General features: G+C 39.7%; 3 protein-coding genes and 1 long non-coding RNA gene across 4 annotated transcripts in view; 3 read left to right on the top strand and 1 right to left on the bottom strand.

Moving 5' to 3' along the window:
* The first annotated feature begins 1300 nt into the window (after positions 1-1300).
* LOC144665219 (putative G-protein coupled receptor CG31760) overlaps positions 1301-22723 on the top strand; it is a 33350-nt gene continuing 11927 nt past the window's right edge. The window contains exons 1-7 of the mRNA XM_078526412.1: positions 1301-3156; positions 4190-4316; positions 4664-4999; positions 5577-5645; positions 5855-5964; positions 6394-6608; positions 17481-17619. Coding sequence (XP_078382538.1) covers positions 2339-3156; positions 4190-4316; positions 4664-4999; positions 5577-5645; positions 5855-5964; positions 6394-6608; positions 17481-17619 — 1814 coding nt within the window. The 5' untranslated portion in view covers positions 1301-2338. The remainder of the gene's footprint in view (positions 3157-4189; positions 4317-4663; positions 5000-5576; positions 5646-5854; positions 5965-6393; positions 6609-17480; positions 17620-22723) is intronic.
* Positions 7684-8747, top strand: LOC144665519 (uncharacterized). Its single transcript, XM_078526748.1, has one exon. It carries the CDS (start codon positions 7691-7693, stop codon positions 8489-8491), a length of 801 nt encoding a protein of 266 aa, XP_078382874.1. The 5' UTR covers positions 7684-7690; the 3' UTR covers positions 8492-8747.
* LOC144665520 (uncharacterized) lies at positions 8746-13476 on the top strand. Its single transcript, XM_078526749.1, has 4 exons — positions 8746-9324; positions 9810-12021; positions 12394-12509; positions 12795-13476. Exons 1-4 carry the CDS (start codon positions 8893-8895, stop codon positions 13164-13166), a joined length of 3132 nt encoding a protein of 1043 aa, XP_078382875.1. The 5' UTR covers positions 8746-8892; the 3' UTR covers positions 13167-13476.
* On the bottom strand, positions 15466-17169 carry LOC144665453 (uncharacterized). Its single transcript, XR_013572945.1, has 2 exons — positions 17054-17169; positions 15466-15781 (listed from the first exon to the last, which is right to left on the bottom strand). It is a non-coding gene; the product is annotated as an uncharacterized LOC144665453 (long non-coding RNA).

Below are 22723 nucleotides of genomic sequence, written 5' to 3'. Positions count from 1 at the left end.
GCCCCATGGTGCTGTTGAGGTAAGTTTTCAATCTGCGCAATGCACACAATGATCTTTCTGCAGAACACGATGTAGCAAGTATCATGCACTGCGAGGATATGTACCACATAAGAAAACTTTGGAGACATATCAAATAGAACATTCTCGTGCATTGTCTCCAGCATTTCTGAAACAGTCATGTAGCCTAATCCGCGCAAACGACGAAAACTCGCGTACATTTTCTGCTCGGCTTTCAGAATCTCGCCGTCGATTTTGTAAAGGGTCGTGTTTTAACCGTGACATAAGTTTCCCAAATTGTTATAACGTTTAGAAAAGGAAGTTCATAATAACTGCTGGCTTCCACGTACAAGCAACGCTTCTTTGGTGCATTCATCAAACTGTCCATTCACTGGTTCTTAAAATTTAACATCTCACTAGATTCCACGTTCTTTCTGGACGTATCGATTCTCACTGACGTCTCTACTTGAAATGGTGGCCGCCGGAAATTTACGTCCTTCAGTTACGAAGATATCAGCGCCTCTCGAAATAAGGAATCTTGGGTAAATCTTGTTAGTGAATCTGGTCTCACATTGTGAAGAAAATAATAACCACGCCGACTTCAGGTTAAAATAGAACATATCTATCTTTTCGAGAAAAAAAAGAAAACTACTTTAAAAACTGGCTTTGTCCAAATTTCTCTTGCTGCCCAAAAAAACTGAGTTGCCCAAAATTTGGGGGGGGCTGCAGCCCCCCCAGCCCCCCGGCCCGCGTACGCCTATGTAAATGCGAGGCGGACGACGAAACCCTGTTCTCTAGGGAGAGATGATACTTAGTAGTGAAAGCGTCTGTGTCAGAGTAGGGGAGAGGAGGGAAGGAAGGGGGCTTACGAATGAATTTTGTCAGGTGGGGGTCACAAATTTTCGCCAGTATCTTCTGGGGAATTCGTGCCCTCCCGCGCAGTCGTTTTTAAGGGCAATTATGGTTCACTCCTCCCCGCAAAGGAGGAGTGAAACACGGTAGTGGCGGTTGATACCGATTCTTTCCAACCTTAGAAAACTTTCAAGGATAATCAATAGTATGAGGTTAGTTGAGAAGCGTTAGTGCGCATTCCTTATTCTCTGTCATTTGTTCTCAACTTCCGATAACTCGAACTCCCGATAACACGAACCTTTTTCGATTTCCCTTGAAGGTTTGAGTTATCGGGAGTCGACTGTACTTGTTTAGGTACAAAATATTGGCAATACTTCCCCCCCTCCTTTTCCCCCTGCACCAAACACCCCACAATGAAATGTTTCCGTGGGGAGTGTACTACCCTGTGGAAGAGTCAAGTACTAAGTAACTCTTTTCCTTTTTTTTTCATTGAACTGTCTTGAATAACGTTTAGATATAATAAACTGCATCTACGCCCGTGCCTGAAACAAATTGGCATATGCCTCCACTATTTGCATAAATACGTTTTTTTTTATTCGCCTTTTATTGCAATGCTGTCAACCAAAAGCACATGCAATCTCCTCTTATATCTCGATGTTTAAATTTCCATAGGCCTCTTATTAGAATCTGCCACAATTCATTTAGTTCGTTTTATTGATTCCGTGCTAGAATAAAAGCATTTTCAATAATTCAGTTTTAAATTTAACAGTGGGAAGTGAGTTAATCCTGATCAAACAATCAGGTTTGACTGCAAGTGTCAATTTCTGTTTTTAATTTTGTCTGTTTCATTATGATATACTTCTCTATTTTCCCGTCACAATGACATTCAGATTTTGTAACATACGCTGTCAAACAGATACAGTGCGTTGGCTTTGTAAACGGGCATAGTATTACAGGATTGTCGTCCTCACATCAAATGACCTGGTCAAAAAGTAACCCGCTTTTAACCAAAGTTGACACATTTATGACTGTTTCTAATTAGAACAGTTTGCAATGCGCTTATTTTGTTATTAAAAACAACCATATAAATTTCAAAAGACTTTTTGCAAAACCTTCTCCCGTTTGTTTACTCTGGTTTATTGCTTACGCCCAAGACAAATTTTAACCCGTCCAGGGTACAATGGCGTGCATCATGCGCTTGGATTAATTTTATTTGATGACAATGCGATTTGTAATTAACTACACAAGTATCCTGGGTTAATCTGTCAACCGCCGTGTACATTCGGGCTCGCTGTTTGTTTTGGACTCCTTCTGTTCCGTCGCTCGCATTGAAAAGGTATTATTTTTCCAGTGTAAATTCCATTAGCACCTCGACGTACTGTTTAAGTTCGCACAGTAGATTAGCATTTTGCCTAGAGGCGTATGTGCTTTAGTATACAGAAACAAAACACTTCCTCACGCTAAACGCAGCATATATCACTGCATAACCATGCTCTTCGTTTTGGTTTGTACGCTTGTCGTATTTCCGCGTGTTCATGGAAGTGCGGTAGGGAATGAGTTGCATTTTACAAGCGATCCATCTGTCAAGAATCCGGACCGTCCACCTGTGGTAGACGATCGTGCAGGGGTTTTCACGATGACGGCGCGACAGGCATTGAAAGCTATCGAAGAAGTACACAATGGCACTGTGGACTGCAAAACCATGCTGGCGGAGAGAAGCTTGAAACTTCTGTTCTTTAAATACGAAAACAGCGTTTACACAGCCCAAGCAAACCTCGCCATCCGAACAGCTAATTTAATCTCCGATTTGCTTCCGACCGGCTCCGCGAAGGCGTGGAATATTTCCGGGGAACCGGTGTTGAAGTCGCACGAAGAAGTCCTTTACGCTATCGTCAGAAACAATCTAGAAAACGACCCACTTATAGTGGGATCAGCGATCATTTTCGACAACAACAGCTTTGTAAACAATTCATTTTATGCGCCGTATGCGTACCGGAACTCAAACGACTCGTTTATTAAAGTAACAGATTTGTCTGCGTCCTGGAGCTATCTTCACGAGGCGTTTGTTAGACTGATGCGGAATAAATCTCACGACCGACCTTTCCCGATACGGACAACTTACTTTTATCCACGGAGAAATGGCTCTTATGCACCACAGCCACTGAAACTGACGCATGAGTTTGTGGAGTCCATTGACGGCTTGTGGAGTCGGCCCTATTATGAATGTACCGCGGTCAGAGCATGGGTCATCACTTACACCTCTCCTATACTGGGCAACTGGGACAAGAATGGACCAATCTCCTTCATGTAAGTTGACACGAAATTCCGCAGCTTTGCGGCTGTTTAAAATTATCAAATTATTAATTGAAATTGTAATTGGGACGTTTCCAAAATTTGCTTTATTTAGAGATTTCCTGGATTAATTATGCACGTCTAAAATACTGTTGTTGGTTTTTGCCAGTAATAATCTAACCCTTTTTACTTCATACTAGAGCATCCCGAATCTCGCTTCCGTTTTCCTCCAAAATCCTAGATCCCGGCCTTTAAATAAGCACACTGAAAATCCCAGATCCCGAAAAACCTGTTGGGGCCCTCAACCTACTCAGAAAAGGAATTATTAGAACAAGAAAAGAAGCTATATGATATGTATTTCATCCTGGTTTTAACATGAATTCTCCAAACTGGTTTTTACACATTCCATATTGAACCAGTTATAAGAATTTGATTTGTTAATGAATAGACACACAGGTCTGCGTCTAGCTAGCTGCGTTTCATTAAAGCATTTTTCGAAATGTACTTAAATCCCGGGGAGACTCCAATTTGAAGGGGCTGGGATGCTCGTCCCACGTTTTAAAAAGAACCCCTGAAAGAGAACAATCTGGGCTTGACTCAAGCTGCTTCAAAATACTAAAAAAATAGGATTTGTTTTCTGTAGATTTTTCTTGTGCAACCCTAAACGAGTCTTTGACGGCAAAAAATAATGGCGTTTTGCCCAGAACACCCTAAGTGAGACCAAAAATCCGACATTTACACCCCTAAGCGAGACGACGAGCATCCCCGCCCCTCTCGTATAAGAGACCCCACCACTCCCGCCCCCCCCCCCCCCCCCACCCGGACTAAGATATCTTTACTCGAAACTCGAATAAAGTTAACTGAGGTAGACAAACTTCAAAGGTAATAAACCGAATAGGAACAAGGATAGTTCAGATTGGAAAATACTAACACGTGTTACGAACGACAAGGCGGTGTGTGACCGTCACGCAAACACTGAGAAAAAACACTGCATTCGTTTGCAGACATTCTTACGAGTTCGTTTGTCTTTTTTATTTTCTTTTTTCAGGGGCATGACCACAATTGACATTGCACTCACGAATGTGGACATAAACCAATGTGACAAGGAATCTGGGGGCCAGTTCCAGTTCGAAATTTTCGCCGGCACTCATCGCTGTAAAAATGAAACCACGCAGGTAAGATCCAGGATGGGGAAGAAACGGACAGGGTTACAAATCCCTTAAACGACAGCCAGTTTCGTTTTGTCAACGTTTTGACCAGATAAGTGCATGGTTTACTTAGGGACGGGAAATTTGGCAAATTTTCTGAGCTCGAACTTTTTTCTGTCTTTTAGTTGTGTGCAAGGTTTTTTATTTACTTTTAGTTTTTTTTGTTTCTTGGGCTTGTTGTACGTGTTATTTTTTCCTTCACCTTTTTTTGTGCAAGAATTTTTTCTGTGCTTTGTAAGTCATGCTAAAACGAAATAAACTTACGCTTTAACTGGTATGTCTTATCAACGGGATATTGTTTTATTTTATTGCAGTGCGAGTTTGTGAGTGGACTGGGTTTTAGAGCAGGTTCGTACAGGTGCGCCTGTAAGCCTGGCTACTTCTTTCCCAACGTCACAACTCATGATAAATATTTCAACGGCTCCGTCATCGAGGCGGCGGCCGCTGACCAGAGTAACAGCTATCACTCGAACCCAGATTCCTATCAATGCATCCAGTGCCAGCCTGGTTGTGACAAGTGCGTGGATGATTCGCCGTGTATTGTGACGTTGAGCTGGCCGCTAAGGAAAGCGCTGATGGGGTTGACTGTTGTCACCATTCTAGCTGCCATTGGGATAATTGTATTTATTGTCTACTTTCGAGATTTGAAGGTGAGAGAGTCAGGCTTCATAAGACAATCTCGACCCCACTGCCTGCTATTCTTTGGTCAGTAGTGTAGCAGCCCTCGTAGGCTTGTAATCCCACAGGTCCTCTAGTGTAGCAGTTGCTATTGTTTTGGGGGCTAAAGACATTGTTCCTGTTGTTTGTTCTATTGTTCTCTCGAATGGCAGCGAGCCATTCATGTGAGATCTTGCGAGAGCTACTCCCCAATCTATTTGCTCAGCACCAAGTTCACGACTTCCAGCAAGTCACGAATTTTCTGAACTTACGCCTTTTATTTTGCCTTACCAGCCAATCAGATTTGTGGAAAAATTGGGTATGGCCAGAGCTCATGATCTTGCGGGCTTTGGCGACGAGTTTGAAGAACACATAGGGAATCCAGTGCACCCATTCTGTTACATGTAAAAACTTTACCGTGTGTGGTTTGACTGAATATATGCAGACTTGAATATTTCAATAACCTATACTATCATACGTACGGTGGTTCGGTGGCCAGATCCCCTACTTAGTAGTTAACACTGCGTAACAACCGAGTGATAAGACCACGTGTTTTCCTCGTGCTAACAGGTGGTGAAGACAGCAAGTCCTCATTTTCTTATCATCATATTAGCGGGATGTATCTTGCAGTACTGTGAGGTAAGTTCAGTCACGTGTTTTTTTAAACAGAAACACTAATACAGATGCGTATGGTTATAGTTCCTCGGTTAACGTTTACCGTAAAATGTGGGTTGAGTTGACTGTCAGGTATTTTGCATTCGCCAGTCTTGTTGATTTTCATCCCTGAGGTTTAACTACAGTAGAAATTCTCCTTAATTAGAATAACCTTACTATTTTTTTCAATGTAGATTCTTGTGGAGTACCCCGAGCCGCAGAACTCATTATGTATCGTTCGGCTGTGGTTTCGCCATATTGGATTTGGGCTTGGTTTCACCTCTCTTCTCCTAAAAACGTGGAGGTGAGTTTCTTTGAGATTGCGTGACAGGCGAAAACATGGGTAGCGAGACATGGAAGTCAAGCTTAGTTTCTTTTGGGGGGCTTTCCGTCAGAGGTTGCATGACTGCTATTTATAAAAAGCTATGACAAGTACAGGGCTCGTTAACTCAATGTTTTAACGGAGTCCCGTGTTATAATAACTTTAAGTTTATTGTTTCCTTTTTGCAAGTCTGGGCTGAAGTCTTAAAAGTAACGTTTACTTTTTTTCGTTTATTTGAATCTATTTCCATCTTTGCCATTGTTAGTCATCCTCATTTCCTAATGGACTCCTGTCATTTGTCAAGCACAGGCTCAAAGAGTCAAGAAACTTATTGTCGCAAGAAGGTGTATCCTGCAATATTGTTTTGTTAAAACGTAAGCTAACTGAATAATCACTGATTTTCTTTTGTAGGATTTCCGTGATTTTCCGCGTGAAATCTGCTCAGAAGATCAAACTCACTGACCGCCATCTTCTCCAGCGCCTTGCTCCCATTATGGCGCTGTACATAGTCTACTTGTTGGCCTGGTCACTAGCGGGACCCAGTCACGTGATAGAGTTGAAGATGCCAGGAGATCTCAAGTTTGATGAGTGTTCTATCGACTGGTGGGATCACGCAATCTTGATTTGTAAGTCTGTCAGTCTTGATGTTACTGACTGCAGCTACAGTACGTTAAGAGAAGAACGTTAAGTCCGAATTATGTGAGAACAAGAGCCGACAAATCCAACCAGTCCCTTTTATGTATAGTCCACTCTCATCAAGGGAACGAGGATAGGGAAGGGAGCTCAGCTACGTTAAGGCCTGGGTCAGGGTTGAAAATGGATAAAATAATAAAAAAAATTATTTAAAAATTAAAAATGGGTGTATATGGCTCATGGTGGGCTTAAATACTTAGATATTTTTTTTCCTTTTTTTTCCAACACAAACTGTCAGTAGAGAACTGTCACGTGACACTTTAACGTATATTTTCCCGCCAATTTAATATGCTTGCCTTGCAAGAGCACTTTGTGCTTGCCTCAAGATGCCAAACGCTTGAGGAGAGTAGTTGATGGGATGAGAAGTCTTAAACTTACTGGCAAGGAAGTCTAAGCTTTCGGTTTAGTGTGCTACAAGAAATTTAGGCACTTTCTGATAGAAGGTGGAAAATCTCTTCCTAACTGATTTTTATCTAGTGCTTCAATGCAGCCTTTCCAGTCAACAACATGTTGACTGAGGTTCCATGTAAATATTCTGTGACAAACACGCAGCTAAGGTGCGAATAAAATGCTCCTGCAGCAGAGGTTCGCGAGTCGTACTTCGGTTTGTTTTTGGGCGCCATTTTTTTTGTGAACCTACGGGTTTTAGAAACAGCGGATGTCTCTGTTGCTATGGCAATTTGGAAGGCAAGCAAGATGGCGGACGAAGGAGAGATGCTACTTCTTTTGAAGAAATCAACGGAAGAAACGTACTATTTTTACCAAAGTAGGGTCTAAATTTACGAGGTGTAGTTTTTGGGGTATTTTAAAAACAATTTCTTTAAGTAACGTGAACAACTAACAGTATTTGTGGCTGTTTCAGACATTGCTCGGAGTCAAATAAAGGTATAATGACATTAAGCTGCATTCAGTTTGCCGATGTCAAATGTATTTTTTCTCTAAACCTCTCTAATGGTGAAATAATAAACCATCGAAATCTGATCTAGGATCTTTTCATAATTTATGTGGGCATATAATGTACCGCTCAGTTAAAAGAGCGCCAACTTCAAACGCAGTACTTAGTACGAATTGGCTTAGCAAACGATTTTCCTTCAAAGTCAAAATGGTTGCTACCCTTATTTGCCCAACAAGTTGCGGCTTTGCCCGAGTGGCTGCTTTAGAAATAGCGAGAGAGGCATCGAAAACATTTCGCCGGGAAAATGGAGAGGGAACAGCGAAATTCAGAGCGCGGTCAATGCAGGAGTGCTTCAAGAGGTACAACGAAGTTTTCAAGGAGAGATCAGAGGCATTTGCCATTGACTTTTTGAAATTTCAGAAGAAAATACCAGCTCTCCGAGATTTGTTTAGCAGCTGGAACCCAAGAAAAAAGGACGAGAAGGAAAAGTACTTAGAAACATTCACTATTCAAAACTGGGAAAAAATGGCGCCCACGTTAAAATCTGAGCATTCGTTTGCAAACTGCAAAGGGTGCTATCATCGCTATCCTCAAATTCAGGCATTACTCCCCGTGAAGTCAAATCAGTTTGTGGGAATGGCAAAGAAGAATCCATTTTTTATTGCTGGCAAAGAGGCTAAGATCAAGCCATGCAAGGCAGGGGAAGCCAAACAAATTGCGAGGGCTCTGTATGATAAAATAGATGCTACCTTCCAGAAAGCGTGTAGTACATCATTTGGCGAGGTGTTAACCAAAATCCCAGAGCTCCAGCTTCAAAAGAGGAAGAGTCCAACAGAAGCCAAGAGAGAAAGGAGAGCTTCTTACAGAAGTTTCAAACAGAAAGTGGAAGACGAATGGGAGAAGACTTCCCTCTTGAGGTAATTATCAGGTTTAGGCGAGGGGAGGGGGAAGTAAAATTGATAAATATATGAAGCCAATAATTAGCATTCTAACATGGAGAAAAAATCTTTATTTTTGCCATCATTCTTAGGTCTACGTGTATCACCTGTCAATCACTATCACTGTATGCTTCTGTGCGCCTTTCTTGAATTACAAAAGAATAGTTATTAACACTCACACTATATGCAAATTGCGACATGAATATGATACGTGCCCTGAATGGGCACTGACTTCAACAAGAACAGGGAAATGCACATGAACATAATTCTAAAGTTAAAAGTAAAATCTGTCATTGATCTTTCAGGTGTCTTGGTGGGCGACAATCATATGCTGCAAGGCAACGAGAGCGTCTTGATTCGTCATTTGAAGGAAAGCACGCTGCAATGAAAAGAAAGGAGACAAGTTCAGAGCTTGATGAAACACCTGTCGTTAAAAGGAAACGTCATGCTGGTAATTTTGAGGCAATGACATGGGACAAGGATGGCTTAAAGAATGAAGTGGAAGGATATGGAGATGAAACGAAGGTCAACTGGTCTGAGCTAGCAAGAAGATATCAAATCAAAAACAAGAAGGGGCAGATTGCTAAAAATGGTGGCCAAATCGCTCAGGAATGGCTCATTTCTCAGGGTGTCAACCTGCACCGGTTTAACCGTCCCTCAGAAAATGAGCGACAACCACGAAGAAAGAAGCTGAAAGGACTTGGTGGTGAAATTTCCCTCCCCACACCAGAAACCAATGACAGCTTAAAGCAAAAGCTCAAGCTCAAAATTCAACAAGGGGAATTCACAGTTGGAGAGCTCATAGTTCCTAGAGAGGTGAGCATGTGAATGAATAAGATTAAATTCATTTCATTTCTTCGAAAAGATAAGTCATTGATAAATAAATCATCACATTACTGTCCCTAGTAATGACCACACAGTGGAATGAAGGAATAAATAAAATAATAAATTCCACTCGTGGACAAAAATAAATGCAAATACATATGTCATTACCTTTGAGAGGGATAAGCTCTCAAATCTGGCTCAAGGTCTACAGTGATTGAAGTCTTGTCAAGTAGAACTTCACAATAATACTCTGCAAAAAAATGTCCGACAATCAATGGAGTTTCTTGTAGTACTTCTTAAAATAAAATGAGATTGGCTTTAGTAAAAACAAATATTCTGATAGAGTGCATAATTTGTGTAAATAAAGAACAAGGCAGTCATGCAATGCAATAAGGTGTTATGTTAGCACTATGGTTGAGTTGTTGTGGTGTTCTGCTTTATTAACCATACGGATACTACTATTTTTCTTATTTTAGTATGAAAAGCTGATCATTGATGCAGATGGCAAGATTCACACAACAACTTTCACTGTTCAAGGAAGAAAACAGCCTCTTGAAGAAATAAGAAGGAAAACACTGGAAGTGCATGAAAAGTTCATGAAAGTTAAGCCTGATGAGTACTACTCAGAAATGTCTAGAGAGGATGTCATTACCCAACTAACGAGACTAAATGAATACAACCCAGATGATGGACTCACGAAAATGAGGAAGAAATTGCAGAAAATATCCACCACAAGACACCTCCAAATATGGCATGACCACTCAACACTTGCAAATACTGGCCACATCATATTCACAGTCAACTGCCTCTATGACCCTGCCATCTACATGTCAGATGATGAGTACAAAGCAGCTTCAGGAAAGGTACTGAACATCCAGACAGAAGTAGAAAAGCCCCATGTTTACATCGTTGCAAGGTGTAGGAGCTGTGATGTTGAGCAGCTTGCGTATGTGGAAACACGCCTTTGTTGTCTCCAGCACCTTCAAAGAAATCTAAAAACCAAAGATGGGGTTGAAATTAAGGACATCATGAGATTCTTTCATGGGGACTCTCCCTCACGTGAATTTGAGAGTGGACAACAAAAAGGAGGCCACTACTACTGTTCTGGATGTGGAGCACATGCACTCAGAGTGTGTGAGCTTGACTACTGCTTCCGCTGCGAAGCAGTTTCTTTAGAAGACCGGCAAAAGATAGTAATGCAAGGAGCTATAGGAAAGAGAAACTCTCTCCTTCAAAAGCCTAAACCATTCAATGCATTAGCAAGAGAAGAGCTAGAATTAGAACTAGGAGGGAGGGGAATATTTGAGGGAAACAACAAAAAGGAATTACAAGATCTCTTGGATGAAAATCTCCATGGTGTAAGCCGAGTGCCAGCTCTCCTCTTCAACAGCCCAAGTAGTTCACTAGAATCTTTAAATCTGGGAAGTTATGAAATACTCTCATGTGAACCAATGCATGACATTGCACATCACATCGACAACTTACTCACGGAGCTACCATCACACATCCAGGATGAAAAATGTAAACAGAAGCTAGAGGAAGCAGTAAGCCTAACAACTGGCAAAAAAGAAACAAAAAGAGCTGTTGATTTCCGCTGCTCTCTGATAACAACATCTTTGTATGTACGGGGAACAGCTAGCCAGAGGGTACAAAGCCTGCTTGACACACTGGTTGATATGCAAGACATCCTTTACAAGGAAGATAAATGCAGATCTCCAAGACTGATACTCCGCTACCACAATTCCAGCTGGTATCACCACACACTGTGCCGAGAGATTGTTGGCTTTAAGCTTAAGAAAAAGACTGTACGGAAGTTTTATGGCACGTACTTACATGACTTAACAGCCCATGCACCACTTCAATTACGACTTGTATCAGGACGCACTTCAAATGCAGAGGAAGAAGAGAGAACATTCAACACAGTCAAGTCAATCACTAACACAACATCCTGCTATCGCCCTGCCCACATCATAAGCAACATATTCATTCGTTTGCAAGCTGAAGAAAAGTTAGGAAGGTCAATGAACTGTGTTGAAAAGCAGCAGTCACAAGTTTCACGTTTGGCGCATTCACTTCCACCACAGAGAAACACAAAAATTCCAAAGGCCATCATCAAGAAATATTCAAGTTCATGGCAGGCACATTTGGAAAGGATAAGTGATTTTTTGTTGCCAGGAGAGGGTGTGTGGTGGACTCAAGATGAGGACTTTGTTGAATTCTTTGATGCCTGTGGTGAAGACGAGTTCCGTGGTGAGGGCCCCACACTGCACCACTTCAGGTCAAGTAACTTTAAGAATGAGGAGCAGCACTTGATGGGATGTTGGCAACAATGCCTACAGGAGGAAGTGATAATTCCAACATACCTGGTTCGTGACGAAGATGAAGAGGGCAATGTAAGGCGAATCTACACGGACTATTTGACTGGTCCATTGTTCGATGAATTAATTGCTTTGCATAAACCTCCAGATCAAGCTGAAGCTGAAGACATGTTATTGGAAGATAATGGCGAGCAATCAACACTGATAGGCCCTTGCGATGCAGTGGAAGATGACATGGAAGAAGACAACCCTGTGGGCTTAGTGGTGGACTTGAGGCTAATTGGAGGAGATCAGACCATTGACTTTGAAGACGATGCCTTACCAGAAGCAAGCTTAGCCACAAATCATCTGGATGAAGCCATAACCTTAGGTACATGTAAGCTATTTTTTTGTGGCCTTAAGTCAAAGACTCTTGCTAAATTATATTCTTAATTAGTAATTTTAAAGTTGTCAACTTACAGATGTACCCTCCCCTCTAATGTTTTAAACATTAGTAGGGCCACTTTTAGAACTACATGTAAAACAAAAACATCATGATTGGAATTAACTGTTCTGTTACAGAAACAATGGGTATGAAGGGTGCTTACTTGAAATTAGAGCCTGGGAATGATAACTCACATATTAACTTGAAAATAACATCTACTTTAGAGAGTTGCACTGTTATTACTAAACTTATGTTTGGCTATAGAATGACTTTTTAACTTTTCCTTACTAAAACACATTGAACTCCTTATTTTTGCAGGGAAGGAATACAGAGCTCTTCGAACAATTGACACCAATGTCATATCAGGTGGTTCATCTGATTGTCCAAAGAAAAGGGACGATTCAACTCCAAAGCAACAAGAACAATTAATAAATGTAAGACAATACATTTTCAGAATCAAATGTGAAACCAACAGCAAAAACAGTCATGCAACAAGAAAATCCCAGTAACAATAGTTTTAAACTGTTGGCTACAATGTTTTACAAAATAATATTTTATAAAATTTTGTGTAGCTGAAAATGACGAGAGAGCAAGAAAGCATCTCCGAAAATAATGCCATAAACTGTAATGATCACTGTTGATCTGTGAACTTAAACATAAACAAATTATGATTTACGGGCTATGCAAGTGACTATGTGTTTTTTTCTTTTGTAACACAGGAGAATCAACAGAAAGAAGCTGCACCACTTCAGACAAAACTTTGTAAAGCGGTGGCAGTTGTACTTGGGACCACGCAAGAGGTTAAGAACGTAGATCAAGCCAGAAGACGCCACAAAAGCAAACCAAACGACAAAGAGGCAGCCAATGACTACCGCGATAAACTTGCTTTAGTGCAATCAAAAGTTTTAGGTGAACACAGAAAATTAAAGAAAAGATTTGATGAGTGGGAAAGGGAATTCTTTGTGGCTCACAATTGCACCTTAGCATTGCCTGAAGATATAAAAAGTGATCCAGAAGCAACAGAGCTGATGAAGCAAATTAAGCATGCAAAAGCTCTGTTAAAAGAATGGAAAATGGATGCTTTGATATAAGATGAAAGAGAACTGTGTATATTTATTCTGTTTCCCATTGTTAAGCTTATATTTTATTTACTTCTGAGTTCTGACTGTGTTAAACTTAAAAAATAACTTTATATATTTTTGATTTTTGTCATTGTATTTCTAATTTGTTATTTGTACATAAGTCCATCTCAAACTGCTGCCTTTAATGAAATCAAGTCTAGTTGTTTGTTTTATGGTTTCAACAGAGAGAGGTTACATAGGTCGTTTGTAAAAAGCAAAACATTAGTATTGAAGTTTTATCGCGTCATTATTAAAAGGTTTCTACAAAAAAACATTGAATAAAAACTTACCTCTTTACATGAGATCAAATACCATAGTTTCTGAAGCGAAATAAACGCATCTCAACCGTAAAAACCGCGTAATACTTTATCAGAAACCGTATTCAATTCCATATTTTTTCGTAGCAACCAAGATGAAACCGCCGAAATTTGACCGTGGGCTCTCCAAAGCGTGCCCTTATTTGGCATCTTTGCCGAAAGAGCACAACGTGAGCACAGCGGTTACCCAAACCAAAACACCAAAATTTCCCGCGCTATCCGAATGCAAAGCTCTCGATTAATATTAGGAATGCATGCCACGATTTAGTCGTGAAGATCCGTAGGAGGAAAAACGGAGGATGAGAAGCGAGAAAAACAAAAGAAAACTGTTATCAAGGGCTGAAAAGCAAAGGTTGGCCAAAGGAATTATTGCACAAAGGAAAAAAGCTGCACACTCTCGAGCGAGAGAGTTGGCGCGCTTTTATTTTATATGGTAAATGAAGCAATTGGCAGAGCAAAACAAAAGCAGAGCTGTGGACAAAAAAGTAAGATTGTTTTAAGTGAAAACTTTAAGAAATATTGGATCATAGAAAAGCGGTTCGCTGACCAACCGAATTATTTTTTTGTGACTATGAATTGGGGTATCATGGCCTCACATCCACATTGAATAGCTATAAGCACTGGTCTATAAATTATAAATTATATCTGTACCCATTCTAGACACAAATTTAGATGGAATAGCTGCAAGACTGTCCCCTGTCTGTATAACTTAGCAGACCATCAGTTAGCACTTCATCATTTTCAGGACTAGCACTAGATAGAGGGTACTCCCCTACACAGGGAACTAAACAGGGTGAGGTTTCAAATCCGCAGCAACAGCCCAGAAACTAAACATGGGCAAATTACAACATTTGCAATGAAAAAAAAAATGAGGAAGTGACAAAAACTCTGAAGGAATGGGCCAAGAAGTAATAATATTATTCTCTTCAAAGCCCCAGGGGGTTACTCGCAGTATACATGATGGGGGAGGGGGTCCAACAGAGCTTTATGTTGCAACCCCCCCCCCCCCCAAAATACATGAGCCTGAAATTTTACACCCCAAAAGACTTGGCATCAAAAGTTTCTAGCCAAAAAAATAGAAGACTTAAATACCTCGGAACTGATTTTTCAATCAAACCTAAAAAAAATAATATGTGACAGATCGCTTAACCCAAAAAATACCGAGGGTGTAAATTTTCAACTAAAAAAAAAAATACATGTATGTTGGACCGTCCCTGTCATTTTTCTGACCCTCTAGATATCAGATTTTTCTGATGAAGATCTGGCAACAGCAGCATTTAAATAGTAAACCCATGAATGGATTGAATGAGCATCAGGAGCAGAGTTTGTCGCACAGCACTTGGGCTTTCTGGTCAGAATTATTTATTACCCAGATACATAATGCACACTTTGTAATTATGACTGAAAACCGTCATCCGCAATGTGTTAATGGATAAACATTCCATCCAGGGGAGTTAGTAATATTTTCTCACTATTCTTATTAGATAATTTATTTAACTTTATTTTCCAGCTTAAAAACAGGAATGTAAAATCAGTCTCATCCCATACCAAATAGTATGATGTAAATTTAATTGATCCCACTGAACTTCTTCCAACCAATGGAAACAACATAATACGAGGTGAAGGATGCTATGGTCACTGCCTTTTTAGACAGAACATGTAGTTAAATGTACAGGTTGTAGAAAAACAGTCCCTTGTGCATGATACCAAGGAGACAACAAAGGAGGCTCAAATTATGCAGTCCCTTACACATCAAAATATCCCTACCATTATAGGTGTACAGCTTAAAAAGGAACCCATATCCTTTATTATGGACTTTCAATGGGAACACGACACTTCTGTAACAATAAGAAAACTATTATCTTGTGATAAAAACAGTGTATTGCTGAAAAATGTGCAAAACTCCCTGACAAGAAATGACTGGTTAATTATTTCACATGACCTGACAGATGTCCTTTCACATATATTTATTTAATGCAAAAGGCTTTCTTCACTGTGATTTTAAGTCCAATAATGTTCTTGTGAAAAGTGAGTAACAAAAATGGCTACATCATTGATTTTGGAAAAGCATGTGACAGCTCCATTTCTCCTGCAAAGAAGCACACCATTTGTTATCCTCACATTGCTTCTGAAGTACTTTATGGTTCTCCTTGTAGCAAAGCCAGAGATATTTTTTCTCTTGGTACAATTGTGCTGAACGTAGGTGTTAAGCATGCCATTCCATAGTTTCTGATTTCCATTGCGGAAAATGTTTAGATACCAGCTGCCCTGAAAGAAGACCAACAACAACAGGCATTATCGCAATGCTGGCTCCAATAATATCTTACTGACCAGTATACAATAACTCATGGCTTTGATGGCACATATTTTGAAGTTTATTGTATTGCTTTTATGAAAGAGTGATTCTGGTATAAGGTTACCATCAGAAATGTTTATGCTTTTACTGTGTTTCATTAGTCCATTGACAAAATGTTCAAAAACTACTTCATAGGACACATTGCTGCTGTTAATATCTATTTTGTGCCACTTTTTGAAAATAAAAAGAGAAAACATTTTTTGCGAGTTTTATTTCGGTGAACTGGCCACTTAACACAGAGCCAGTGCCAGAATGACGGCCAGAAGTCAGGCTTGTATAGTGCCGGTACCTGGGCAAGAAACCTGAGCGTGTGCCTGTGTTCATTTGGTCAGTAAAGACTGTCATAAATGACAGTGTCTCTAAATTTTAAACATCAAAATTTCAAATGCAAGATGTGGCTCTACAAAATTATTGTTGTGTTCAGATATATTCTGTTTATCTATTTGTTTATGTTAGCTGATGTATCGACCAATTCTTGTTCAACATGTTGGACAACAGTATAAGTCGAGAATCAGTCGATGGGTGCCTTTAATACATGTACATATGATCCAAATATAAGAACCTGTTAGTGAGCCTGTTTAGTCAAGCAAGATCGAGCAGGTATGTGGGTCACAGTTAAATTACGATAAACATTTTATAACCTAGGAGTTTGACTTTGAAGAGATGACACCAAATATACATAATTTCTGTAATCAGTTTTGTTGCTGATAAATCAGATTGAATACTGTTTTTTAAGACCAAACCAATCAAGTTTATTTTTCTGGTAATCAAAAACTATATTTCCTTCATAAAAATTAAGAACCTAGTTAGCCTAAATTGCCAGTGAGTGTGTTTGGCAAATTAGCTTATTTGCAGTATGTAAAATATGACCATTGTACGTTTCAGTTGACCTTATATAGCCAACTGTGCGAGTCTCCACGCGCTTTGGCATCCTTCGCCAGCGAAACTAAAAGAAAGACAACCGAAATATTTCAAGCACTGTAAATCTTGGAGAATATTACACGAAAATTATTCTGTGTAAGCTTTATGAATCCATGGCTCCACTCTGTTTTCAATTCCCGGATAGAGTTTACAGTTTAAGCTTATAGCAAACGATCAACATTCCAGCTATTTGTATTGCATAAAATAGCGATATTCTGCCATGCTTTCGATGGGATTAAGAGACAAAAGAAAGCTTTTCTTACCTTCCTACAAGATCTTCTTCTTCTGAGTCCTTAAATTGCTGGAATCGTCAAAGTCAACAACGACAAACGATAATTCAAGATGGCGGAATTATTTCGCGAACGTACGCGCGTTCTCCGCGGGTTCCCGAAAGTCACTATGGCAACTCGCAAGATCCTCGCAAGATCCACGCGAATTCCACGAATTCCTTGAACTCTGCTGGGGACGTGAAACTCTCCCTTGACCCAGGCCTTAATTCACCTGAGGAGCTGGGGCGACGCCATGGGGGTATGAACTTTCAACTTCTCGTACCTTTTACTCCCGGCTCCTGCCCCTACCTTTTTTTCTAGTTTTTTTTTTTTACAACTGTAACTGCCTTAAGTAAGCTGTTTTAACAACTAGGAAGACTACATTCACTTGCACTGATGTTCATGTTTTGCCTGTTTGTAGTTGAAATATTATTCCTGTTCTGGGGAATTCACTTGTGTTATAACGTCAGGAAAGCACCGTCGGCCTTCAACGAGAGCAAGTTCATCAGCTGGTCTATCTACAATTTGACAGTGGTGACGTTTTTCCTCAAGATCACAAGGTACTCTTTGTCCAGCAGTGCATTTGATAACTCTCTTCTATTTACCATGGGAAAAGCCCTGGGAACGAGGTTGTAAATGGCATCGAAAAGGATCACCCCCGATCCAGACCTTGAACTAACAAGGGTTGGGGCGGGGGGGGGGCTTTTTTATGTGTACATCCAAAAAAAGTTTGCCTGGGCCCCTCCCCTAGATCGGCCACTGGCCCCGTTTCAGTTGGACTTCCATTTTTGAGATACATTTTAGTCTCTTTTCATTCAAACATCGTGATGTCTACATGCAAGTTCTCTCTTTTACCGGCTTCATAATTTCTTGTGGTAGAAGCTGAAAGAATTGAATTTCATGTCAAAACAGTTCTCTTCGATGACCAAGACCTAAGAAATTTCCAAACGATAATACGTGAGCGGATAACAGTTATTTTATTTTCTGCAGATATTCTTCTTACGAAGCTTAAGATTTTCAGTACATTTTTTAAATCTTGGCCTTTAAGTAGAAGATTTTACAATTTGAGACATTGGCAGCGATAGTCGTGACATTCTCGTCCCCAGAGGCCGCGATCCTTCTGGTCAGCACCAGGTTGTCGTGACGGACATCGCGCGCGTACGCAGTGTGTGTGACCGCTGTAAAAGCTTCAGCCATTTTCGTACCTCGAGTCTCCGTCCTTTCTGCGCAGGGAACGAAGACCCTGGGTACGAGGATGAAGCTACAGCATGATTGACGGTTTGCGGCTTTTACAGAGAGCGTTAATTATTCGAAGGGGGATGGGTAATCTATTTCATAGTCTATTGCGTGGTGGGTATTTTGACATTTTTTTTTCTCTCCTTTTGACTTCAATGCCGTTTCATTCAGCTATAATTCCCCCTTTATCATTTCGTGTTATGTTGGATCAAAGTACACATCTTTTTAATAAAACTTAATATTCCGTCGATATTCGGGTTTTCTAGGAACGTTAATTTTAAGTAAAATGACTTGCTACAATGCGAACAGTTACAATTTTACTTTCATTTTCAGCCAGTGTTTAAAATGTTTTTCATCGGCTTAAATGAACTAAAATGCCTAAGGATGGAAAAAAATTCTTTAGATTGGGAGAGTTTTTAAAGACGTAAATTCGAATGGGAAAGAGGGGTGAAATGTTCTAAAAATAATTCAAAATCAATCAATATGCTGATGCTGTTGATATTAAATTCTCCATAAACACAATCTAAGCAAACATAATTAATACAAAGGCGCCAATTTTGTATGACGTAAATCTCAAACGGTCTATTTTTTTTAGCTATGAACTCAGTATAAACACGCAAATTCAGTACGTGTGCTTGGATGTTCTATTTCAGCCAAGCCAACTCGTGCGAGTTGTTTCGAAATTGGAACCCACAATGTGCGTCAAGAAAACCATTCCGAGTCTCGTTTGTGATTATTTTTGATTGAGTGCTGTCAAGGGGGTCAAATGTTGGTCAAGTGGGTCGTTGATTAGAAGCACGCAGGCTCAAGTGCGCCGCCGAATTTTTGCAAGATCAGTTCTTTATTTAGGATAATTTGAATAGGTTATTCTTGTTCAAAACTCGGTGTTGTTTGTGAACGTGTTTCAACCTATAATAAAGATGGTAGGTGTTTCACCTCTCGAAATTTACATCACTTTTGAAGTTGTTTCCTTTCCATTTTGGCAACAGTATCTTTTTTCGTGATCAAAGAGATCTTCATTCCAAAGAAAACGCCGTAGTGGAGGCTGCGAGCTTGAAAGATCAAAAGTTTAATCAGTTATAATAATTGTGGTTTTAAAAGGCTTTTCGATTCCAAGCGAGTTGGTGCGGTTCAGTTCTGATTTATTAATAGACGATGTTAAAAATAGTGTCCATTCCGTCAGTCATTTCAATCAACTTTACAGACACTTGTTTAGTTCTGCTTATATTGAATGCAGTTCATGAGAAGTTCAAGCCGGCCGTGCTGGTTTATAGAACCGTCTTTATATGCTGTGTGACCCTGAGCGACCCGAGCAAATAACGTCTGTTTTATACGTCAATGGAGTTCCGGCCACAAAGTGACTTCATGCCTGAACAAGAAGAAAAACAGTGGAATGAAAAAAAAAATGACGATATCGATGCGGTTTGTGGATACTTACTGACTTACGACATGCTGATTAAAAATAACATTTCGGTATGTACTCGAGTTTTTTGTTTCCACGAACAACTATGTACAATTTTAGAGTGTTGCAGGTGCAGAATATGAAACATTTTCTAAAACTTTTTGCATGTATAAGTTGCAAAATCAAAAGCACCACTTTTACACACTGAAAGTTCCGCTCAATAGCTTTCATTTAGTTTTACATAAATGCATACATTTATACATTTTATTGAAGATCCCTTTACAGGGCTATTCAGCCACAATATATTATAATATAACATTAAAAATTAGAATAAAAATAAAAAAAGATAAGAAATTAAATAAGTCAATTTTCACTTTCATAGTAACTCACTGTAGGGTTTGATTAGCAACTTTAAACTGCACAAAAATTAGAACTGCCTTGTATACTATAAAAAAAAAGTACCTTATGAAAGTACTGGTCAATAGTGTTCATATGAATGGTCACACACTAGGTTTTTATTTACAAATTAGAAAGTTAGAATCACAAACATGTACAGAACTAGACTCTCCACAGCCTCTCGATTTTTCAACGCTAAAAAGCAAACGAAGCGAGCGCGTGGAAGGAAGGGGACGGGAAGCGAGCGAAGGAAAAATTATTTTTTTCGCTCCCCGTCCCCCACGCCCTTGCTTCTTCCGTTTTGCGCTGACGTCCAGTTCTTTCGCCTTTCTCACCGTGCGCTCATCGATCGAAGAAACACGAAAAAATAGAGAGCTGTGGACAGTCTATGTACAGAACTACTCTCACCCGGACGATCACACTATACGACCTATAATAAACAGCATTACTAACAAAAATACTGTTCGTTAGCCTTCATTTGCAATTTGAATAATGATCACACATGTACTAGACTTTCATCTCATCTACAGACTTTCATTCCCACTCGAGCAGACTTTCCCTTTTGAACTTTGACTGAGCTTAACAATGCATTTTATCTTCTCTGCAGGAAATGAAAATCTATTTTTGCTGTCTGTTGTGCATTGTATTTTTTTTAAAAGCAGACTTTCGCTTTTGAACTTTGACTGGTTTTATCAGCTATACAATGGGTTTTATCTTCTCTGCAGGAAATGAAAATCTATTTTTGCTATGTCTGTCTGTTGTTCAGTGTATTTTTGTTTGCCAGTGTTACCATGGGAACAATCTATCTGTAGGTCTCTAACGGGTCTTTTGTTTGATTCATTAATACAATATATATCGACAGATGGGTGTCTCAGTGGTAGATGCAGTATTCGATATAAAGTCCTTTGACTAAAATAGCACACAGCTGGTATATTTTAAGATCTGTCAGGGTGTGATAGCCGTTGGGTTAGTCTGGCATTAGCTACATGTCAAATAAGCTTGAACATCAAAAATTCTCATGTCAATATGCCGCTAAATTTCTAACAACAATACTCATAAATTGAAAAGCGACTATCGATTCATGTGTTACTTGAAAAAGCCATGGTCTTTTAGCTTGCTCTGTCACTTCTTTCTACTTGCACTTTGTATTACATATTATAACACTGCATGAATGCATCGATTCTAATGAATCACAATTTTCACACTAAGTAGTGCAAGACAAACAACGAGAGAGAGAGAAAAAAAAGAAACGAAAAGCAACTCGGGATGCACGTTCACCCCAGTTTCTGTAGTTCTAATGGTGAAGTATTTATCATGATATTTAGTTTCAATATTTTGTGCTAAATATTCCGTTGTTTTCGTAGTAAATTTCTCAGTTCGTTCTCAGTTTCACGTGCACGCCATGTGTTAGACTCAATACAAACTTCTTTTATTGTAACAGGTCATTAGTACTATTTTGATATAGTAACTGCGGTTGGAATCTGCTCATTATCTGTTTTTAAACCTTTTCACTGAGTCAAGGTTCAAATATAACTCTTCAGAAAAATAAATTGTTAATATTAGTTCAGGTTGAGAATACATCATTTGCTTATATTGAAGTGTCACTGAGATTGGGTTCAATACCTGACAAATCGCTATCTAGTGGATAAATGTTGCAAAAAGAATATCTAGTGGATAAATGTTGCAAAAAATAAATAGAAAAAGAAACAAAAAAACTGTATCAAGTGGATACTGATTTATCCAGTGAATGGCGTTGCTCATCCTCTGGATACTCTGGTCTTGGGTGGAGCGAGGCACTGTGAGAGTAAAGTTTTTTTTGCTCAAGAGAACAATGGGATGTCCCTGGCCAAACATCGCAGCAACCCTAGACTTTCTCAAAGTCCTTCGACGCGCGGTTTAGGTATGTCACGTACGGCCCTCTCGCGACTTCGTCACTCGCGGTCGTCGCTTCGCGACGCTTCCTCGCTTCGCTCGCCAATAGAGGGCGACTTGGTGCAAGTCTACAGCAACCATAGCATCTCGATTTGGAGTCCAGCGCGCGAGTCATTTGATGAGTTATAAGGCTAAGAACAGTAATTTATAGCCTTGTTTTAGAATTTTAATGCTAGTTATCTTTTGGACTGAATTGATATAACCATTTACAAAATTCACTGACTATTGTAGTATCCTTTTTTGTTGCCGTGTATTGTTTTTGTTAATTGAAGCTTTTTGCACGCAATTGCTCTTAAAGTCTAAAACAGGAAAGCGCCCATCGGAGACATTGTGATATATATGTCATCCGTTCCAGTTTGGAAAGGTATCTCAATAGAGTATGAAGGGGAGTGTTTATTTGTGGTTGTCAAAAAGGAAGTGTGGTTTGTTTGATTCAATAAAGAATCATTTGTTATATTTCTGAACCTCGTTTCGCGTTGTCACATGATTCCTGGGCTTGGCGAATTGAATCATAAATCAAGTTGTTTGCCGTAATGTACGTACCTTTATATTTTCTGGTTTTACTTTTTGTTCGAATGAAGAAGCCACTTAATTCAGTTTCGGAAAGAGCTGTTGTCTGTTTGTCACTAAACCCCTTGAATGACAGAAAGTGACAGTGGGTGACTGCGAATGGGTTCTTTAGTCACTATTAACCTACA

Source organism: Oculina patagonica, chromosome 9 (assembly GCF_052425735.1).
Source record: "Oculina patagonica isolate OP01 chromosome 9, crgOcupat, whole genome shotgun sequence".
Taxonomy (NCBI): domain Eukaryota; kingdom Metazoa; phylum Cnidaria; class Anthozoa; order Scleractinia; family Oculinidae; genus Oculina; species Oculina patagonica.
This window is presented reverse-complemented; position numbering and strand designations above follow the sequence as displayed.

Bases quoted from the DNA above. Each gene is read 5' to 3' on its own strand.
- LOC144665520 (XM_078526749.1), top strand. From the start codon at position 8,893: ATGAAAAGAAAGGAGACAAGTTCAGAGCTTGATGAAACACCTGTCGTT. The intron at 9,325-9,809 runs GTGAGCATGTGA...TTCTTATTTTAG, and splicing joins AGCTCATAGTTCCTAGAGAG to TATGAAAAGCTGATCATTGA. The intron at 12,022-12,393 runs GTACATGTAAGC...TTATTTTTGCAG, and splicing joins GGATGAAGCCATAACCTTAG to GGAAGGAATACAGAGCTCTT.
- LOC144665519 (XM_078526748.1), top strand. From the start codon at position 7,691: ATGTACCGCTCAGTTAAAAGAGCGCCAACTTCAAACGCAGTACTTAGT.